Source organism: Rhododendron vialii, chromosome 3a, assembly GCF_030253575.1.
Source record: "Rhododendron vialii isolate Sample 1 chromosome 3a, ASM3025357v1".
NCBI lineage: Eukaryota > Viridiplantae > Streptophyta > Magnoliopsida > Ericales > Ericaceae > Rhododendron > Rhododendron vialii.
Window position 1 is genome coordinate 32,752,907 of NC_080559.1, and position 22,576 is coordinate 32,775,482.

Below are 22,576 nucleotides of genomic sequence, written 5' to 3' on the forward strand. Positions count from 1 at the left end.
AACTTATGACTTGTACCCAAATTTTTTTGAACATATCCAATTGATTCAAGACTCATTGGATTCTAAACATTCATCTGGTTTAAATGGGGAGGAAGGGGGGTTGTTGTCCCTTGAGGGACAGCAGGCTGCTGTGCCAGTCAAAACAACATCGTCCCGAGCTCAAAAACTTGATCCAAAATATTCACTTGAAAGATCTCATCACTTACTATGGCCCTACAAAAAAATCAAGTCGATCGAGCATTGATAACCTAGTGAATTAATCACTCTTTTTACTTAATTTTTGGCTTAATAATTTGGACATTGATAATAACACTGTAAACAAGTGATTCGTTCACTAGATTATCGATTTTCGATTGACTTGATTTTTAAAAGGCCATAGTACGCAATGAAATCTTTCAAGTGAATGTTTCAAATCAAGTTTTTGGGCTTGGGATGATATTGTTTTGGCCGGCAAAGCAGCCTGCAGCCCCCCTTCCTCCTTTTGGGGTTAGGAAACAATCAACGCATCCATGTGTGTGAGAGAGGCTCTTACTCTTTATTTCAGTACACAAGCGGAAGCTGGATGTATAGAAAGGTTAATGTTTCCACGTATTTGGCAAGGAGTATCACTTTCGAGACCACATAACCATTAACCATTTCGAAGATACCTCACGGCAAATTCGTTGAGTTCAAAGCTAAGAATTCACCACGTGATACTTTATTTTTTTATAACTCAAGTGTCCTGGTTAACTTTCGCGCACATCGATTAATTTTGAGGGACCAATCCAACCGTCCACTTACGGAAATCTCAATTAAAACCAAAGCAAAGAGAGTATGTGTGGTGTAGCCTAAATGACTATAGAAAGCTTAAACCCAAGCATTGAACAAAGAACTCCAAGTATTTACCAAGAGAGAATCTTTTCTACGGATGTTTCCACGAAAAAGAGTTTTGCAGACCACCATCGTGTGCTTCCAAAGTGTATTGGATGGTCCGGATTTAAATAAAAACTTTCTGGGGAACTCACTCTTCTCTGAAAAAGTTACATTTAAATTCGAAACCGTCCAAAATTGAAACGGACGGCCACGATCGCTCACCTCCGTAATTGTCTTATTCACGCTTCATCCGTGAATAAGGCTATCTCATTTACCAATGGAATTAACCACTTGGTAGTAGAGAAAGACAAATCAGCACACCCGTGTGTGTGAGAGAGAGAGGATTCATACACATCTAACAGCATAAGGCACTAAATGACAAAAATAAGAAAAAAAAAATTTTTTGATCAACAGGAAAGTTCTCAAAGCGATTGAAGACTACCTACAATATTTACACGACAACAATTTGGAAGCGATCACAAAACCTTTTCCCAAAGATCTTGTAGGCTGGGCTGTCGAACACGATTGTAGTGTGGTTGATCCGGTCATCTATTTCAGCAATAAAACAATAGACAATTCATATCCGTATAACTTCGGATTAAATCTGAACCGTCTGTGTCGAAATAGATGCCGAATCAGCCGTCCTACAATCCTCTAGCGCGGCTGTCCACTATGGGACTTCCAATTCGCCACCAGGCTGTTTTTTTGAACTAGGCCTAACACTCACCTGTAAGCTTAGCCCTTTCTTTTCCAAGGTCTGTGAGCTTTACTTGCCAGATCAACTAATATGGAGCCTGTCCATTTTTGAAACGGTGGGCCTCCTTCCTCGCTAGTCACTATCCAACAAATCACTCAATTTTGGTCAAATCTATCCACCTGATTTTCCACCACCGTCATTTGTGGGTCCCATCGTACGTTTATTGTGATAATCTGATTTGTTCATCCTAGAAGGTTCGCAGAATAGTATATCCTTGAGAAAAAAAACTTTTGATCAGACATCAATAGACATTTTATAAACTGAACTATGGTTTATAAAATCGACGGTTATGAACAATTTAATTCTAAAATCATTGACAAAATCAGACCTTCTGTTTTATAACAAAAATTCAATTTTTTTGATATGTCCAATTAAGCTGAATTTTTGCGTTGATATATTCCTATGCGGAGTATATAAGATGAACGGTTCAGATTATAACAATAAACGCACAGTAAGGTCCACAGGCAGTGGGGTTTCCACTTGCGGCGGACAAAATTTAATCTCCTCTACCAATCATCAATTTTCCTATTTAGCCTGGTTGGTTTGGTCCATTGGTAGGTTTGCTTTCCATGTAATTTGACCGATGTTTGATTTTTGGAGTTGAGCCGCGTTTAGGTAATTTCTTGTAATTCTGGTAAATTCCTTAGTTCGGCATGAATGACATACTTTTAACTAGACCGACGAATAAGTTGGGATGCGTGTTAAAAAAATAAGCGGTTATGTAAACTTTGGATAACACAAAGTTTTGGCTTTGTTCGTTTAGCATATTTGGATATTTTAGTTTTGGTAGTGGGTGAAGAGATAAATAAAATAATGATTGAAGAGAAGAGTAATGAGTGGACAGAAATAAAAAAATAAATGAAATTAATAATAAAAAAATAAAATAATACTTGAAGAAAAATATAAAATAATAATTAAAAAATAAAATTAAAACAAAGTAAATATGCTACACTAGAAGGCCTTTTTATCTTCTTAATCCCCAACAGGATAGGAGTAATGCAAGTGATGAAAAAGTCCACCAAACACAAAACCCCCCTTGTCTTTTTAACCCTGTCTTTTTCCCCTTCCTTAAACTGTTCCGATTAAATCGTGAAATTCCACATTCTTTTCACTCTCTTCCTCTCTCTCTCCAAAAATAATTCAACAATTTCCCCATCAAAGCCCAAATCGAATCAGAGGAGAGAGAAACAGCAAAAGGGTAGATCTTTGGAGAGAAAGAGAGAGTACATGGGGAAGGTGGCGGTGTGCGTGGGGGCGGTATGCGCGACGGCGGTGTGCGTGGCGGCGGCGCTGGTGATGCGCCACCACATGCGGAGCTCGGGGCGGTGGGCGAAGGCGGCGGCGATAGTGAGGGAGTTGGAGGACAAGTGTGGGACCCCAATTGGGAAGCTGAGGCAGGTGGCCGACGCCATGGCCGTCGAGATGCACGCCGGACTCGCCTCGGAAGGCGGCAGCAAGCTCAAGATGATCATCAGCTACGTCGACAATCTTCCCACCGGGTATACACACACAGTCTTTTTTACATACGAAAGTGTTTTTTTAATAATTCAGGTGTCCAGGCCAGCTTACGCTCATCTCGACTAATCCAATCCCACCGTTCCAACAGTGAAGATCCCAATTAAAGCCGTGTCAATGCCCCGTGAAGTGGGTTTTTCTGTATGTTTGTTGTTGGTTGTTTTCAAGATCGGGTATTTTTTGGGTGGAGAAGTCAACTATTAAAAGAAAACGGAAAGGGTGTTTTCCAGTTATGGGAAATCGTATCTGCTAGAAATTGAATACAAAGCAAAAGAGTATTTTTATGTTTTCAGAAACAGTTTTATGTAGGAGTGTTATGTGAAAATGAATCTGAAACAAAAACCCAACGGTTTTTTTTTTTTTTGAATTAGATAGAATAGGGAAACTACAAGGTTGTCTTCGAATCATCGGAAATCCTTTCTGCTAAGAGTTTAAGAGAAAGCAAAAGAGTATTTATGTTTTCAGAAACAGCTTTAGGGAGGAGTGTTATGGGAAAATGAATCTGAAATCAATAACTCAACATGGTTTTTTGTAGATTGATTTCAAAGAGTGTTTTAGGCTATTGGCTAATGCAAATTGAACTCGTTTGTTTTGTTTCTATGATTGTTGACTTTTGCTATCAAAAGCTGGACTCACAGCTGGAATGACCAATTCCGAGGATGTATTTTTGTGCTCTAAGATTAAATATGATTGCACTGTGACTATAGGTATGACAGCAACCAATTTGTGATTCAAATCCATCTAAAACTTAGCGATTTGCCGATTTGGCAGTATAAATTACTTAGTAGGGATATTTGTTTGGCCATTACGTATTTTGATCCAAGAGTTCTTTATATCTCAACACTCTTTGTGTTTGTCCGTGGCTTTGTTATGATGCTGAACATCCTTGTTTCTTTCTGGCCTGCCTTTGTAGAGATGAGAAAGGTTGGTTTTATGCATTGGACCTTGGTGGCACAAACTTCCGTGTCCTTCGTGTACAATTGGGTGGGAAAGAAAACCGTGTGGGTAAACAAGAGTTTGAAGAAGTTTCTATTCCTCCGCATTTGATGGTTGGAACTTCTGATGTGAGTTTCTCTTCTGCCAGATTTGCAAGTTTAGTTGTCATTGGACTTCTCTACATACTCTGAAAGCTTTTAATTATGGAGATTTCAGGCATTATTTGATTTTATTGCTGAAGCACTCAAGAAATTTGTTGATACGGAAGATGAAGATTTTCATATGCCACCTGGTAGAGAGAGGGAGCTAGGTTTTACCTTTTCATTCCCAATCAAGCAGTCATCAATTGCATCGGGGACTCTTATGAAATGGACCAAAGGCTTTTATATAGAAGATGCGGTTAGTCTCAATTACATTGAATCCTTCACTTATAATCTGGAAATATTTGTTAGCATCTTTATATGTAGTTGATATGTGTTATCATCTTTATATGCAGCTGCTAATGTTAGTAACTTAGTACTCAGGTCCAAAAAAGTGGACATCAACCAACAACAATAATAGCACCCATTTAATCCCCAATCGATGGGGGTATGGACTAGAGACAGACCTAACTTCACAAAAATATATGCACAAAGTGACTGCTCATAGAAAGTTTTGCCACTGAAATAGCAGTTCTCCTATACCTCCAAAAGTCGAGGAATCAAGGAATGTTATGCTGTGGACATCAACCATGTGAAGAAACTGAGAACGAGTTCTTATATCAGCTGTCCTGGTCGTGAGGAATGTTGGTTTTAATGTCTTGCATCTTTGGTGTAGATGAAGCAAATAGCCGTTTTTGTATCTATTGAGCGGATATCTATCACTGTCAGGTTCGATGAATGAGCCTCTTCTTATATTTTTATTTAGTATTGGAAGGAAATCCAACACAAAGGAACCTTAGACTTTAGGGTAAACTGGTAGTTTTCCCTACTCTGTTTGTGTGTGTACATGCACGCCTTATAGCATGTTTGCCCTTAGGTTTTTAAGTTCTACCTTTAATATGCTTGCGCACTAGTCTCTGTTGTGTCTCAGTGGCTGATGATATTTTAACTAGCTGATTTCTTCATTGGTAGCAGTCGAGGTTGTGTATCTGGTACAGTTGTCGTGAAACCGTGAAAAATGGAATTGCGAGGACAATATATTCTCAATATAGTTAATGACTCGTGGATTCGGTGACTTAACTTGTTCCCACTGTCCATTTTTCCCCTTGAATGCTTACTTCTGTTTTTCCTTTGCTGGCTCCATCATAGGTTGGAGAAGATGTTGTTGGAGAGTTGACAAAAGCCCTGGAAAGAGTTGGCCTTGATATGCATGTAACTGCTTTGGTAATTCCTCGTTTCTCCTTTTAAAGCTATTCTAGGGACTTTTTTCGATTGAGGATGATAGCTTACAGTTTTTCAGTGCTGGCAGTGGATATTTCTCATTTTGCATGTCAATCTGGTGAGCTTCCTTAATATTTGATTTGGTGAACCACTTCTCAGACTAAGACTCAAACTTGTTGGTTTGGTTCAGGTCAATGATACCATTGGAACATTGGCAGGAGGCAGATACTATGACCCAGATGTAATTGCTGCTGTGATTTTGGGTACTGGAACCAATGCAGCATATGTAGAGCGCGCCCATGCGATTCCCAAGTGGCATGGTCTACTACCTAAATCAGGAGAGATGGTTAGTCGTTTCTGGACGTTTGCTTTTTCAACCTTTTTTAGTCTTCATCTAAAACTTGCAATTAGTTTATTCTCGTGTATTTCCCTTCTTTTTTTTTCTCGCTTTCTTTATTCGCTTGTGTTAGTGGTTTAAACTGGGTCGGGATCATATGTTATCATTGAACTTGGTGGTAACCCATCTTTGTCTCTTTGAAGGCTATCAACATGGAGTGGGGTAACTTCAGGTCGTCACATCTTCCATTAACGGAATATGATCAAGCCATGGATTCTGAGAGCTTGAACCCTGGAGAACAGGTTGCTGTATTGCCTTGTTTCTATTTAGGTTTGGATGAAATAATAAACATCTGATTCCATCTTTCTGACTGAGTTGGACAGATTTTTGAGAAGATTATTTCTGGCATGTACTTGGGAGAAGTTGTGCGTAGAGTTCTCTGCAGGATGGCTGAAGAAGCTTCCTTTTTTGGTGATACCGTACCCCCAAAATTGAAAATTCCATTTATGTTAAAGTATGTCCTTGGGTATACACTTTATAATAGTCTGGCATTTTCTTTTACTTCGCTTCAATTTGAAATCCTTGGTCAGTTTCCATTTGCTTCATATGTGGAGTGACTGGAAGATGCAGAACAACCTACCTTTATGATGAGAGTGTTCACCATTTGTTCTTCAAAAATGTGCAATTTTTTTTTTTCAAGCTTAGTGCACATACTGGCACCAATACTTTGTTGCATGGAATCAAATTACATCATGCATAAAGTACTTTTCTATTCATGTGAGAGAAACAACCAGCGACTTTGTTGCATGGATTCCAAATAATCAAACACAAAGTGCATTTTCATTTCTTCAACCTTTCAACCAACTGGGGCTAGCTAAGTTGAGGTTCGAATCTCCCCACCTGCGTGTGGGTTTTATTCCCCTTGTATTTGTTGGGATTATTTCTCTCCTTAATGGGGCAATTAGTTGGGTTGGGCTCATTATGATTGTAGACTTGTTTCCAGTTTGATGTAATTTTGATACTTTTATTCTCCTACTGCTTGTAATAAAAAAATAATAATAATCTTCAACCTTTCGGAATGGCATGCACATTTATATTGGTCTGTGAAGCATTTGTATATTTCTGCATCCATGTGATGTATTTGGATGTTGGAGATTCTATGTGCATGGTATAGATGTATATCACTTGCCTTGATCTGAGAGCTCGTGTGAGACAGTGACAAATCTATGGTAACATGTGCAGGACCCCGGTTATGTCTGCAATGCATCATGACACATCTTCTGATCTCAGAGTGGTAGGGAGCAAGTTAAGGGATGTTTTTGAGGTATAATACTTTCCTTCCTTCTAGACATTTCGAGTTAGAGTAAAGGGTATAGAAGAATTTTCATTTGAAACCTCGCTTTTTCGTTTATCCACTGTTGTTGGTTTTCATGTTTGTCTACAAACAATTGAAGCCAGACACCTTAGTGTGAGTGTTTTCTACCTAAGAGAGCTGAAACTTGGGGGTTTCTTATTTGCTTCAATTTTTTCCCATGCTTATAGATATCTAATACTTCACTGAAAACGAGAAAAGCAATAGTAGAGGTCTGCAACATAGTCGCCGTTCGTGGAGCCCGCCTATCTGCAGCTGGGATTCTGGGCATCCTCAAGAAACTGGGGAGAGACACATTGAAAGAGGGGGAGAATCAGTCAGTGATAGCATTAGATGGTGGACTTTTCGAGCACTATATGTTATTCAGAAATTCTATGGAGAGCACTCTCAAGGAGTTGCTGGGGGAGGCATCGGAAACCATTGCGATACAGCATTCCAATGATGGCTCCGGCATCGGAGCCGCCCTCCTAGCCGCTTCACACTCCCAATACCTCGAGCTAGAAGAATCTTGATGACGGAGAGGGAGAGAGATTTCCGGTCAAAAGGGATTGCAATTTTTGTGTGTTTTTTATTGTATATTTTCTGTTCCCCTTTCTTGTACAACTTGGTTTGGATCTGTCTCCTGGTTCAAGAGTTGGTCCAAGCTAATCCTTGATTTGTGTTCTGCCAACAAGCCTCAGTTGGTCGTTCTGGTTTTTTCCAAGTGCTGAGAAGTTTTGAGCACTAATGTAAACTTCATTTCTCGTGAAATAGAGAATAAACTGGGGAATTGCGGCTTTTGTTTTCAGTAGCTGCTTGTAGCAGAACATTCACTCTGGTACACTGATGCAAATAAAGCTTTTATTTGTCTACTATAGGAATCAATAAATTTGGTTTTGTACTCCCAGTTGTTAACCCTTTTCTTTTTTTTTGAGAGGTCTGTGTTACATGGAATCGTGGACAAGTAACCCAAATCAAATCAAGCAAAGTCTTGTGTCTCAAATAATTGGTTCGGGTTTGGCAAAAACCTGAGGCGAACTGACTTGTTTCAATCCCAACCACACTGTCCAAAATATCTCACAAAGATTGTTTTTCCCAAACTCACATCGATGATCGAAAACATTCACAATTTATAGCCCATTGAGCTAATCAACAAAGTCAAAATGTAAGTTGATCGGATGTTAACTAATACGGACTATAACTTTAAAACACTTATGTTTAAAAAAAAATATCACACCAATGGATCATAACCTATTGTTTTTTTATTTCCGCCAATTCAAACAAAACCTATTTATTTCAACATAATTTGTTCTGAAATTATATCAACCGATATTAAATTACCGTTATTTGGATATATAATTGATGTTTCAATAAACTTTACCAAGTAAACAATTCTGATCATTAAAGTGAGTCCTAAAATAACTCACAAACGAACATAAGTAGTCAAAATTAACTTCACAAATCCATTCTCGAAATTTATTCTTGGGGTCTCACACACCTTTTGTGAGGGTAACATCTCATTAGTTGTAGGGTCGTAAAGTAGTAAGAATAGATCTTTTCTCTGTAAAAGTTCATACAAGATCATCTTAGGAGACGAGACGTAGATAATGTGAATCATGCTTAAACATTACTCCCTCCCTAAAAAATGTTTGTCTAATCCGCAAAACATAATCTTAAAAATAATACAAATTTCGCAAGAAAAATTCAAAAGTTTTTTAATTACTAGATATCAATGAGTTATTTTAATTTGTGAAAAAAGTTTAAATTTTTTTTTTAAACAAATCGCATTATTTTTAAGTTATCGTTTTACGGACCGGACAAATAATTTGGGACGGCGAGAGTAATTATTTCTTTGGTACATAAAATTAATAAATTTTCAAATAAGTTTGAACAATTGATTACTTTCACTCGTAAAATAATAAATTTTCAAATAATTTTTGTAGTTAGAAAAAAATATAAAAATGTAAGATCGAAATTGGGTGGGTTTTTTTTTTCCGAAAACGAAAGTCCGTCTGGATAACATCGATGCTCCTCCCTATCTTCACTTCCGAGATTCTGATGAGAAAGTAGATACAGCAGTTCACGGTGTATTGTAAAATAGGAAGGGGTCACAGCATATTCAAATCAACATCTTTCTAATCCAGGTTTCGATTCAAATTCGCATCTTTCACATATTTTGTGATTTGTAAACCTTTCCATTGGCAATTAGGGTTTGTTCACAGCCGCCCAGATGCCTTAAACCTCTCCATTGTCAAATCCCTAATCTTTAGAAGCTGGGTTTCGTTCAAAACCCTCGATACACAAGTTCGCAATGAGCTTTAGAGGCTTCTCTGTTGGCTGCTTTCATAAAACCCTAGAAAACTCCTATTTTCTGAAACCCACAAGTTCGCCATTCGACTTTCACCATGTAGCCCTAGCAAAACCTGGACACTTTTCGAGTGGGTTTCGCCTAAAAAATGGTTTTTGGAATCACTCTTTGAGTAGAGGTCGTAGTTTTTCGAGCTCATATACACAGAAAGTTTCTGAAGATGGTGATACTGCAGTCAAGATGGGGAAAACCTTGCCTTGGTTAGCATCACAGAGGACCAAGGACACTAAAAGGGTAGAGAAAGTAACAAATTTGAAAGCTAGCCGGTCTTCTTGGGAGGAATCAGCAGAGAAGTTTTTAAAAAGTGGTACATCTAATGTGGAAAATGGGGGTAGTACTTTAGTTGATAGACGGGGCTACAAGGACGGGGCCCAGCAAGTTGTGGAAGAAGAAGAGGGAGAAAATGAGGTTCTCGATGATCCGAGATGGGACAAGATTAAGAATAGATATAACAGGTTTGTTGATGCGAAACCCAGATTTGAAAGACCGGAGTTTCGCCAGACGGGGGATAGGCAGGAAACTTGGGGTAGAAAGACGTGGAAAGAGGCTACTGAATCGACAGTGCCCAGGATGGTTGGTGAGGGGATTTACGGTGTGGGACCCGTTTTGGCTGCATTGTCGGCTGGTAGAAGAGAGTTCTATGCTCTGTATGTACAGGAGGGGCTTGATTTGAGTGGCAATAACAGGAAGAAGAAGGACAAGAAAGGGTTTGAGCGTGTTTTGAGGATAGCTGAAAAGATTGCCTTAAGCAAAAAAGAAGTTTCAAAGCATGACCTGAATATGGTAGTTGATAGTCGCCCACATCAGGGCCTAGTCCTAGATGCTTCTCCACTGGACATGGTAGGGATCAAGGAATTGGACCCGGTTCCAATGGGGCAAGAGAAGGCTCCTCTTTGGGTTGCCTTGGATGAGGTAACGGATCCCCAAAATTTAGGAGCAATTATTAGATCATCCTACTTTTTTGGAGTTTCAGGGGTGGTGTTGTGTGCGAAGAATTCTGCACCACTAAGTGGTGTTGTAAGCAAAGCGAGTGCAGGCTCATTGGAATTAATGGAGCTTAGGTCTTGCAAGAATATGATGCAGTTCCTAGTATCATCAGCTGAAAATGGTTGGCGGGTTATTGGAGGTTCAGTTTCTTCAAGAGCCATTCCTCTGAATGAGGTTGAGCCCAATGCACCCACAATTCTTGTATTAGGGAGTGAGGGCACTGGGTTGAGGCCATTGGTAGAGAGATCATGTACTCAGTTGGTTAGGATACCTGGAAATTTTCCATTGGATATAAGTGCAGGACATGAAGATGGGGAAAGTGCAGGTACTACTCGTGGGTACTCAAGTGAAGAGTTCCAGTCCTTTCTGGCGGTGGAGAGCTTGAATGTCAGTGTTGCAGCAGGTGTGCTTCTTCATCATTTGATTGGTAGCAATTCTAAAGATGACCAAATAGGAAATGGGAAAGCTGATTTACTGGAATGAGAATTGAGAGTTCATGGCACTTGCCTTTAGATTTCTTATTCTGCAATTTGTTTTTCATGGTTTATGGTCGTCCATGAATTTTTCTCCGATATATGGTAATGGACTTTTACATGTGAATCTTCTGGATTTGTTAAGGATAATGGACGTAGGCTTAGCCATTGCATTCAGTCATTAACAGAGTTCTGCACTTTCATGAAATTTCATGAAATTTCATGATCCTTGTGGTATGATTTTCTCATCTGAGTATGTAAGTCTAAATTGGGTACCGGTTTTGGACACAAATCCCATGCTGTTACTCCATATAAATTGTCATGAGACTCATGTCTGTTGGTGTCCATGTAACACTACTGTGCATATAATTTGATTTTTGCATGGCATCGGATCCCTTCTATTTAGTTAGTAACTTAGTATTGACATGAATTGTACAGACAAAGGAATAACATATAGGCTTTTTGTCATCAATTTCTCTCTTATTTTACTGCAATTCTGTTCTTTTCCCTTTTTATTGTTCTTTTCTTTGTGTGTATATCTATCCAAATAAGAATGGGGCAGAGCAAATAAAATGTTTTTCACATGCCGGAGATGCTGTTGGAAGGTTTTGTAATTCCAGTTCATATCTAGCCAATCAGATCCTCAAAGTTTTGTAATGAAATTTCTTTTAGCAGGTTTGTCATGTAAGTCATTCTTATATGTTCTTTAATCTTTCGTACTTGGCACTTAGCTTTCCTGCTCTCATTTATGATGTACTTCTCCTGTAATTCAAACAATATTTCCGGCTTATTGGAATTTCAGCAAGTTTTCATGTGTTTGCCCTCAGAATGATTTTCTTGAATTCTTTCTCCATACATTTTTGCGGCACAAACAGTGTAGCAGTCATGACCCATTATGGTGGACCTTGACTTTCTGATTGAGAGTATTTGTTGAGATGATTTTCTTTTAGTAACTATCCAGTGCATGACCAAGGCTTGCTTTGAACTGTTGCTTGCTCGGAACAGCAAATTGTTCTATAAAGTACGTTACATAAATTATACTATGGACTGGGTATATTTTTCGGGTATGTGTCCAATCAAAAACTACTGCATCTAGCTAGGAAACAGAGATCTCCTTACACTTAGCATACGGGGATATGTATTCAAAAGTTTGATATGATTAAGTGGACATGTCGTGAACATTTCAACATAAGATTATTATTATTATTATTATTTGGAACTTCAATATATAAGATGTACTGTTTAAAATTACACGAAATCTACCTCGAAACATGGATTTCTATGATCCATCATGTGTAAGGCTTTGAATATTTGTTTTCTATCAGTGGGAGCTTCTCCTTCCTCAAACATTATAAAAAACCACGATCCATGTGGTCAATTTAGATGTACAAGTGATCGAACTCGTATTCTATACTCATCATATCTAGTAGACACAGCTACTCTTTGAGAGGAAACGAAGAGTCCATGTAACACACTCTAGAAGTAGTTAGAATGTGAAGATTTTATTCGTACCCAGGTCTATGCGGGTAAAAAGGCATGGATATTCAACCTGCCTGATATATAGCCTGTGCTTTTATATTTTGATAGTGTTGCAGCAGTTCTTTATTCACCTGCAGATCTTTTCCTGAGAGCTCATTTTAGCAGCTTTGAAATTCTAATATGATGAAATGTCTACTCATCTTGTCAACTTTCTTTCATTTTCAAACTACGTATTTATTGATTTTAAGAACAAATTTGTTGGGACGATGGAAGAAGGTAACAATCATTTTCTTGATGTTTCGGTAAACAAGTTAGAGGACAAATTTTTGTTTAGGATCTTGTCCTACTCATACTTTCGGGTCCTACTAGTCGAAGTTGAACGGTCCAGATGAAATGCAGAGGCCTACACGATTGTCTGAGTGTCATCGAGCCATACGTTTACTTGAAGCCAAATCTGGCAATACCATATGACCATGTGATGGTAGTGCTACCATATGCCTGTACATTGTTTCGTCAGGTCCGCATGCTTCCATCCTTTTGCTTCGGATTTCAGGTTTAGCTAACCCAGGCTAATGACAGCCTATTTCTATGCCAAAACCAGGTTGCTAGTTGCATCCATTTCCTAGATTCCATAACTACCTAGGATATATGGTACAGAGAACTCCGTGAATTGGCCGGCCAGACCGAGTTGGACCCGGGGACCCTACCGAGCGGCACCCCTGCCAAGCGGGTGCCAAGCGGTCAATCCAGCCGTTCATCTCGGAATCAACGGCCCGGATCGAAACATCTTTTTCCTTTTCTTTTTCTTTTTTCTTTTTTCTTTTTTTAAATCCGTTCGGTACCTTTACATTTGGGCTGTCCAAAACACTTTTGGACGGCCGAGATGTGCTCGGCACCCCTGCTTGGCAGGGTCTCCAGGTCCGACGGAGTCATATACGTTTAGTATATCTTTTCTGTTCTCGTCTATCCTTTGACATCCAACATGGCCAACCTCTTCCAATCACACACTCAACAATTGTTTTCAAATCTTAGTAGTGGATACCTCAATCATTTTCCTTTTTTATTTGTCAACTAGGTCCCCGAGTTCGATTTGCTTCCCTGAATGAATATCCGAATGTGGCCATGTATTAGGCTTAGTGCAAACATATACCAAACGACGCAGACGATAACCAGTATTCACTGCTTTCTTATTTTTTAGAAAGAAACAGGTAACCGATTCAAGTATTGGGCATGACGGATTAGACAAACGCCTGATCAAGCCCCATATCATTTGCACGCAGAATGTACGATACGTCCAATATTTACCACAATAAATAATTAGGTGTTTTTTTTATTGCTCTAATTCCTTTGCCGAATACAAGTGTGGGAAATTAGCTATAATTATTTCAGAAAGTGGTAGGGGTAGAGGTAAGATTTGACGTCACAGCACGTGTAGGGGAAGAGCAAAAATTCATCAAATGATTTTATAAAATTAAGAAAAAATGATCTCTAGATATATAGGTAAAAATGCTAAACAAAATTGGTAGAGGTGTTTGATTGCGTGACGCATGAAAATGTTGTACTCCCTAATTACTAAAAAACAAAAAAACAAAAAAAGGAATAATTCTGCGAATCTTCCACACTTTTGAGGTCCAACCACTCAGCACGTGCCACCTCAAATTACTAAAACACCCTCAGACTAACCACCGTATCTAACGGTCTCTCCGTCTCTAAAATTGCGGCTCGGCCGTCCTTCGAAATATAAAATTACGCGGTCTATCACGTTTCCCCCTTTCTCTCTCCTCTCATTCTCCTCTCTCTCTCTCTCTCTCTCTCTGTCTCTTCATTCTTCTTCTCTCTTTGTCTCCGTCCATGGCCATCTGAGAGAAGCAACTGAACATGAATGGGGAGAAATTGTAATAAACGTAGCCGAATCTAGGGCCTTTTTAGGGGTCTCAATATCCTTGACCTAACGCATTCCCAGAGAGTGAAAGAGGAGGAGAGGGAAGTCAAAGGAAGAAGACGATGTCGCCATTTGACTCTCTGGATGCGTTTCTTATCTATTCTAGCGGAGTTTTTTGTAGTCCTCTCGCTATATTTATTCAGATCCAGGTTCGGTTTTCTTTTTGACTTCTCCGTTTGTTTTCGGCCACGAGCCCGAAAAAAAAAAAGCTCAAGTTTTATTGCTTGATTCTTATTTTACGGTTTGGATATCGGAATTAGGTTCTTGTTTGACGAGAAAGGATGTATACGAAAGATAGAGAATATAATTTTGAACTCATAACCAATTAACAATGAGTGGTCCAGGCTACTATACTAGTTTTGGAGAAGATAATTAACCGATGTTGGACAAACTCCAACAGAACTATTAATCCCACTAGGTTTATTTGCTTAACATGGTTTGGTAAAAGTTTGATTTCGAGTATTATCATTGATAATCTATCAATGCCAATTGCCAATTGCCAAAAAGGGGTATGAATTTAACAGTTTATTGACCATATACCCGAATCGTAAAGAAAGATACGCGAGCCCAATCCGATATACGGTACAAGACTTTTTTGTTCGTTACTAATCAATGCCAATGCTTGTAATTCTGGCATTTGTTTGACGAAAAAGTATAATCTGAAAGAGAGAGAAGAAAATCGTGAATGGAACTATCAACCTGACGAGCTTTATTTGCTCAACATGGTTTAGTGAAGTTGAGTTTCAACTATTATAAATGCCAATTGACAAAAAAGGATATGAATGTTACAGTTTATTGACCATATACCCGGAATCATAAAGAAAGATGAATGTAGCCGACTCTAATTGGTGGGAAAAGACTTAGTTTTGTTTGGTTACTTATCAATGCCAATGCTTTCTTTCCCCTATATTTTTGTCAGGAACCTTGCAGATTATGTTAGGTTTGAAATTCTGTTTTTTTGAGGATGAAGTTGGATTTTATCGTTTTTGAAATACTTTTGGTCAATATGAATCTTGTTATGCAGGGATATCTAATTTGCTTAACTCTCGCTGTTGGATGGGCTTTTGCTGCTTATGTCAGGTATCAAGCATTTGTCTGCAAAATTTAGTGATGAGGTGGCATCAAGTTACTGGCTCATTTTCCGCCACGTAACCTTGGTGGAAAGGTACATACTCCGGATTTATTTACTGTTTTCTTTCTTCTCACAGGAGTAGAGAGATTAGACAGATGAAAGATAGCATGAAAGGCGGCAATAGCTTTGCATTTCTTAGTCACGATATTAATGACCTCGAGCACTCTAATCAGGTTAACCTGCCAAGAGTGACTGTTGTAATGCCGTTAAAAGGCTTCGGGGAGCACAATTTACATAACTGGAGAACTCAGGTAAACTCTGCGAAAAACCACATACTACCCCTGTTGAAGTGCTGAAATTAGAAAATAGGAAATGATTATATCAGTTTTCTCTTGGTATTTTTTTCATCTTCGCTCTAGTTATTAGCGAATAAAAGTTGGGATACTCACCCTCAATGAAGAGCCACTAGAGATGCTTCCTCTCATTGCAGAAGTTTTTAATGTGATAATGCAAAGGGAAAAAGGATTGGCACTTCAACTTTTATTTGTTAACACTGGATGTTTGTCTCTCCTGCGATTCAGATTCATGTATTAAAGCCATGATGGACTTCTTAAGACCACTTTTGCAACTAATTTATCTAGATTGTGATATTGTAGGCCTTGGTTTCACTGAAAAACTAATTCCAAGTTTTGAACTTCTTTAATCTTGTTCGATCAATATGTGAAGGGTCGTAGATATCCTCTGGTCTTGATTTTTGTTCTGGTTCATTAATCATGAATCGCAGATCACGTCCTTATATGGTGGTCCTTTGGAATTTCATTTTGTGGTGGAAAGTACGGATGATCCTGCTTACCATGCTCTAAATCGGTTACTAGCAGATTTTAAGGTATATATTGCACAACCGATTCCCTTTGTCATATGACGATTTAGTTGCCTCTACAGTTCATGCCTTTGATTATGCAAGGGACTCAGCTATGGTTTGAAAGCAAAGTTGTCGTATCATGTTTTTATGAATTAGTACATGTATACAAGCATATGCCGATTATAGTTGAAAATGTGCGTAGCATCTATATTTTGGAGGTGTCGGATATTCCGGAGGATATTAAATCATCTAGCTGTACAAAACTACGAATATTATGCTTGATGAAAATTCTCCTGGGCAAAAATGAAGTTTCATCTAGTATCTGGAATGCAGCATTTCTGGTTTGTCATTTCCATATCACTTGGTTTTTGGTAGTTCTTATCTTCGGATTGTGAAGAAACTGTTGTATTAGCCGACCCACTGAGGTTGGTTTGGCTTGCTTTTTATCTGTAAACCTTGTTCTCCATCGTGATGTATGAGTGTCACGTTCTAGCTACTCAAAAGTTCTGTTTTGTAGACTGTAGAAATCTGTTGAGTCAGAGGTCAGGCCGTGCTATACTGCATCATCCTTTGCTAGCTACTTCAGTTACCATAGTGTTCTGTATGCATTCATCATGCTTATTGGAACGTCCCAAATTTTTTCTCAGAATATGTCTAGGATCTTCTGGTTATTTTCCTTTCCTGAATTGTTCCAATGTTTTGTGCAGGATGACGTTGATGCAAAGATTTTTGTAGCTGGGTTGTCAACAACTTGTAGTCAAAAAATTCACAATCAGTTGGTAGGTACAAGTCTACAACCCTGCAGTTAATGCCCCTTAAATGAACAACTTTTATTCTTCATGGAAAATGAAAAGAACAGTTCAGTGTTTGGCATCTTTCTCCTTTTTTTTTTTTTTATAAATGTGATCTTATACTTGCAGTGTTCCTTTTTTCTGGTCAAGTTAAACTTTACAACCATAAATTTGACTAAATTTTGGTGGACTGAGGATTGACTTTGATTCTCACCATGAGGTAATCTTATCTACAATCGGTTACAAAGTAAAAGAAATCCTGTGTTTGCAGACCGGAGTCCTTTTGTATATTTATCTGCCTATAGCCCAGAGCGTATTGAGGATTTATTTCTTGGATATATGTCTCTCATTGTTGCTCATCAAGTATGGTGCAATTGTGCAGATTGGGGTGGAGAGAATGCATAAAGACAGCAAGTATGTGTTGTTTCTTGACGATGATGTTAGGCTGCATCCTGGGTCAATTGGAGCCCTCACAGCCGAGATGGAAAAAAATCCTGAGGTATGGTAAAGTAAATGCAACTGCTTGATTTTTGTAGACTGTACTGAGTTGGTTAGCTCTTGTTGTGATGTGTCTGCCTCCTATGGCAACCTTAACGTTGTGCTATTGACGTGCAGATTTTTATTCAAACAGGATACCCTCTTGATTTACCTTCTGGAAGTTTGGGAAGTTACTGCATCTATGAATACCATATGGTATGACAGTCATAAAAAGCTTTAATTTTCTTTTAATGTTTCATTGTCCATGCACACGTACAAATAATGTGCACGCATTTAGTATCGCGTGTTTGTTTCCAACCAGCTACATGTAGCTTTTCTTATCCATATAACTCTGCTGGAAGTAGTCCTGAAACATCCTCGGCCGTTGCTGAAAGCATTTTATATTTCAGACTTTTCAGTTGTGTATTTTCCAAGTATACATCTTGTGGCGCCTATATGTGATATCCATAAAGCAACCTTTCAAATTGAACAGTGAATAAGATATGCAATTAATAGAACGATGAAGTATAAGCATAACGAAATCAAATCTCTGATTTCATATCACAAAAATCTATCTGCTTGAAGTAACAATTGTGCAGTTCAGCTGTGGTAAGTTCTTTTGGTTTAGTTGACGGTCCACTTTTCTTCACTGGTTTTGTCTACCAAGAGGTTTGAAGCTGTTGGGATTAGCTGATTTGGTCTCATTGAGCCCAATTAATTGTGCAAGATCCTGAAATAAATGTATGAACAGGTGTTGTTTAACATATATTAGTTGAGGTCATTGCATAGAGATATTTCACTTGTTAAAAATATTTTTAAACTCATGAATTAACTGAAAATCATCTTTTGCAGCCTTGTTCGATGGGGTTTGCTACTGGTGGCAAAACATTTTTCCTGTGGGGAGGGTGCATGATGGCAAGTACCAGCTTCTTCCTTTTCGAACTGTTGTATGCTCATTATGGAAATGAAATAGTTGTGGAGTCCATAATTTTCTTTCATTTCAGATGCATGCAGATGATTTTAGAAATAACCGTCATGGGGTGGTTTCGGATCTTCGAGATGGGGGATATTCTGATGACATGACTCTTGCAGCCATAGCAGGTATTGTGTTCAGTGATTTGCCCACGTAACCTTGTTCAAGTTAGTCGTTTTGTCTAAAAGCTACATTTTTCTTGATATTGCAAACATGTTGTATCACTACTACCCCACCTATCTTTAAGCCAAACAGGTTGAACTTTGCCCTGAATTACCAATTAACTAAACACTGGTAAGTTATTTTACGACAATTTCCTCTTTCATTCAAATATTTGCATGAAGTGGCTGATCTCAAATTTGAACCTGCATTTTTACACTTGTTGCCTACTGGTTTAGTGTTTCATCAAGCAATGGTCCCTGTCCACAACTGATGGTTAATGTTTTGGTTTTTTGTATCTTTTCTCTAAATCAAATTGGATGTACTTGAATTCATCATAGTATGAGGACTACATGTATTGGTTGGCAGAACTCTACACTTACATTTCTTCTGTGTTTCACCATTACGTGAGCCGTGTCACAAGGAATTCCTATGTTCATAATTTTTCATTTGTAGCTGATAGATCTCTAATTTACAATTAATGATTTCATTTCTTATTTTCCAGGGGCTCATAAGAGGCTAATTACATCACCACCAGTTGCTGTTTTTCCTCACCCGCTGGCAAGTGATCTTAGTTTCTCAAGGTTTGTAATGTAGAGATCAAAAGTATTTATACTTGAAGACAGGCATTAAATCGCAAATAAAATATGCTATTTCCTCTTGACTTTTTGATCTGTGAAGGTACTGGAACTACTTGAGGAAGCAAACATTTGTTCTGGAATCATACGCGACAAAGGTTAACTGGATAATGAACCGTGCATTATTTTCTTCCCACTGCTACCTATCATGGGGATTTGTGGCGCCATATCTTATGGCTGTCTTTCATCTCGCGGCAGCACTAAGAATTTATTCTCTAGGGCATTCAGTCGGGGATACTGCCCATACTTCTCGTGGTAAGACACGTAAAACGCAGGCCCCTAAGTGTTAAAGATAATTAGACTCCTCACAAAGGATAACAACGGTGTCCTACTGATTTTAAAATTGCAAACAAAATTCAGTATTTTGCAGACGCCTGCAGATATTGATTACAGCCCATTGAAACAGAATGAAAAAATCAAGATAGAGAACGATGTTAAAGTGTCAGGCCTTTAATTTCATTCTTCCAATGTCTCGAGCGATTCTGGTTCACTTTCATCAATCATTTCTTTTTCAGGCTTGACACTTGCAGGCTGCCTAGCTATATGCACTTTTATAGAACTTCTCTCTATGTGGAACTTGACCAGAATAGAAGTTCAACTATGCAACATGTTATCTCCTGAGGCGCTTCCGCTGTCCCTTGCCTCTTACAACTGGTGCCTTGTAAGTATCTCTTCTTCGGTTGCCGTTCCTTTGTCTGGAATTCAATTTCCCTGGAACTGTCTGTTATGCATGAGTAAACCTTTCAAATGCAACCTAATATATTCTGTAAGGTTTACTGCGGTATAACACAAGCGTTTCAGGTGACAGCCACATCAAAAAGACAAAAACTATCATTTTCTGTCTTTACCTCCTCACGTTATTTTATTTTGTGGATTGTTAAAAAAGTATAATATTGACGATCAAAATGTATGGTGATGTCATTTAGTTTGTTAGATTTATCATGGATTGACTTTGAACAATAATTTATCTGCTGTTGAATGGGGCAGGTATTTATTGCGATGCTGGTTGATAATTTCTTGTACCCTATCTCCGCTTTTCGTTCACATTTTTGTCAGTCCATCAATTGGTCTGGCATTCGATACCACTTGAAGGATGGGAAGATAAGTAAGGTATGCTTGTTAAGGCCTATGGTTTCCCCCGGAACATAACAGTTGTTTAGTGTTTGTTAAAGAGAAGAAAGTGGTGCAATTGTCTTACAAATGAAAAAGCATAGCTCCCCCGATGAAAATACCCTTCATTTTGATAGTCTCCATTCTGTTGTTTTGACATGGATTGGGGAAGCCCTATGGTACACACGTCAAACTGCGAATCCAGTCCGAACCAATCCAAATGATTTGGTTTGGTTTTTTAGTAGTGTGATTTGGTTCTGGTTTTAAAAAATTAGAAACCGCGTTAAATGGTTTGGTTTGTTGATTCCAAACCAATCCGAACTGTATATTTATATAACTCATTTAATTTAGATACACCAAGTATACATGAGAGTTATATATAGTCAATTAGTTTTCTAAATTAATAATCTATTCAATCCACCGTCCTATTTAGTATTTATTTACTGCCAAAATTATTTAGTATAAACTTCTATATATCACAATTTATTCCTATAATTGTGGTTCACCAAAATCACATGGTATATAAATATATAATGCTTCATTCACGGTTCAATTAATTCCTAAATTTTTATAAATGAAAACCAATTCTTAGTTATCTCCACAATTTTGAGTACTTAAATAGTTTACGAAGATGATATCTTAGTTTCAAGTAATCCTTGGTTTGAAACCGAAACCGAACCGTAGTCTAATGGTTTGGATTGGTTGGTCGTATACTTTTTGTGGGTTGGTTTGATTTTCCAAATTCATAATCCGTAGGTAGTGGTTTGGTTCTTGGTTTACTATGAAACCGAACCAATCCGGTCCATGCTCACCCCTAGCTTTTTCCCTATATGAATGGGTGAATAGGATCTCAACTTTGGCCATTTTTAATGGGAGACAAATTTTAGAGTTTGTATGGATGAACAGAATATTTTTCTTTTCAGTTCTTTTGACAATATGAATCTGGCCACTAGCTTAGTACTACTTATGGTCCCGACCGGTAAGACTAGCAATCAGCCTATTACTGCTGGGTGAAGTGAACCTGACCCACCTCACCAGGCAGGTGGGACACCCTGTTCTGCATGCGGCCCTTGCCATTTTCTTAACAGAGCTTGACTTTTTATTACAGATTGACAGAAGCAAGGATAAGGGACCGAAATATACGGATTTGGGTGGGAAACGTTTATATGGAAAGAGAGGAGTTCATCCCAACTCGTCCATCTTTGGCTCTTGGTCAACAAATCTGACCCAGTGGCGCCAGCCCAGGAAATTTGATGTCTAGAAATTGGGCTTTTAACGAACACGGACTTATCGATGAATCGTGGTGGCTTTCGGAACAACACTTCTTGGGATTATTCACGTCCTAGCACATAGTTTGGCCAATACAATCCTTGATTTATTTATGTGCTATCATTCATTTGATTGTTCATTACCCATTCAATCAATTGATTATTCAGCTTCAATGTTCCCCACTGGTAGGTTACTTCACGTAGTTTATTGTAATGGTTTTCCTCAGTGAGTTACGCATTTAGAACTCCAGTGTAAAACAGGAAAACTTGTGCAAGAATATATGTTCTTTCTTGAGGCCTGTCTGAACACAATTTTTATGTGCTTTTTCTTAGCAAGTATGAGTGGTGAGATGTTTAGTTCTTTCTCCTTCCGGCTCTCGAATCGATACGCATTTGACTCGGTTTCATATTCTGCACAAATGTTGAAGAAAAGATTGCTTTATTCTTTTCCATTTTTTGGGCAGCTTGGTCCAAGAAAAGCACGGAGGCAACCACTTGTTTGATACTTGATCAAACCGGTAGTGAGAACTACTGTGATGCTCCTCAATCACAGGCTGTCGCGCTTACGCTTATCCTCCACCGAAAGTCCCATTACCTTTAGCAGAAGCTTATTACCTGGCTTGTCGGCAGTCCCAACTGCACCGTGCCGTGCAGTTGGCCCGATATTGGCTTGTATTGAATTTATTTTCATGATTGGAACCGTTTATGTCGTAGAGCTCGTTGAAAACTTTAACCACATCGAAAATCATGTTAATCGGATCCTTATTAATACCTAATCAGAGTGACTTTTTAATTAAACACTGTTTAATTCCTAATCGGATCACATTTATGTTTCTGAAAATGGATATGGCCACACTGGATCAAACCC

The 22,576-nt window shown here is 38.5% G+C and overlaps 3 protein-coding genes across 4 annotated transcripts; all 3 read left to right on the forward strand.

The window, feature by feature from the left end:
- The first annotated feature begins 2,653 nt into the window (after positions 1 to 2,653).
- On the forward strand, positions 2,654 to 8,010 carry LOC131320117 (hexokinase-1-like). The gene is made up of 9 exons (XM_058350707.1): positions 2,654 to 3,108; positions 4,038 to 4,188; positions 4,277 to 4,459; positions 5,350 to 5,424; positions 5,612 to 5,767; positions 5,962 to 6,060; positions 6,142 to 6,272; positions 7,001 to 7,082; positions 7,301 to 8,010. The coding sequence occupies exons 1-9, from the start codon at positions 2,837 to 2,839 to the stop codon at positions 7,640 to 7,642; spliced, it is 1,491 nt and encodes a 496-aa protein (XP_058206690.1). The 5' UTR covers positions 2,654 to 2,836; the 3' UTR covers positions 7,643 to 8,010.
- A 1,081-nt stretch (positions 8,011 to 9,091) lies between these two features.
- LOC131320118 (uncharacterized) lies at positions 9,092 to 11,122 on the forward strand. Its single transcript, XM_058350708.1, has one exon. The coding sequence runs from the start codon at positions 9,421 to 9,423 to the stop codon at positions 10,945 to 10,947; it is 1,527 nt and encodes a 508-aa protein (XP_058206691.1). The 5' UTR covers positions 9,092 to 9,420; the 3' UTR covers positions 10,948 to 11,122.
- A 3,024-nt stretch (positions 11,123 to 14,146) lies between these two features.
- LOC131320119 (uncharacterized) lies at positions 14,147 to 21,960 on the forward strand. 2 transcript variants are annotated; one of them, XM_058350710.1, is made up of 15 exons: positions 14,147 to 14,295; positions 14,361 to 14,507; positions 15,383 to 15,438; positions 15,567 to 15,741; positions 16,215 to 16,316; positions 17,000 to 17,071; positions 17,466 to 17,582; positions 17,699 to 17,776; positions 18,413 to 18,475; positions 18,565 to 18,661; positions 19,198 to 19,276; positions 19,374 to 19,585; positions 19,846 to 19,991; positions 20,318 to 20,440; positions 21,549 to 21,960. In XM_058350710.1, the coding sequence occupies exons 2-15, from the start codon at positions 14,421 to 14,423 to the stop codon at positions 21,699 to 21,701; spliced, it is 1,560 nt and encodes a 519-aa protein (XP_058206693.1). In that variant the 5' UTR covers positions 14,147 to 14,295; positions 14,361 to 14,420; the 3' UTR covers positions 21,702 to 21,960. The 2 variants fall into 2 exon arrangements, with proteins under 2 accessions (XP_058206693.1, XP_058206692.1); XM_058350709.1 differs by having other exon boundaries at positions 14,153 to 14,507.
- Positions 21,961 to 22,576: the final 616 nt, after the last annotated feature.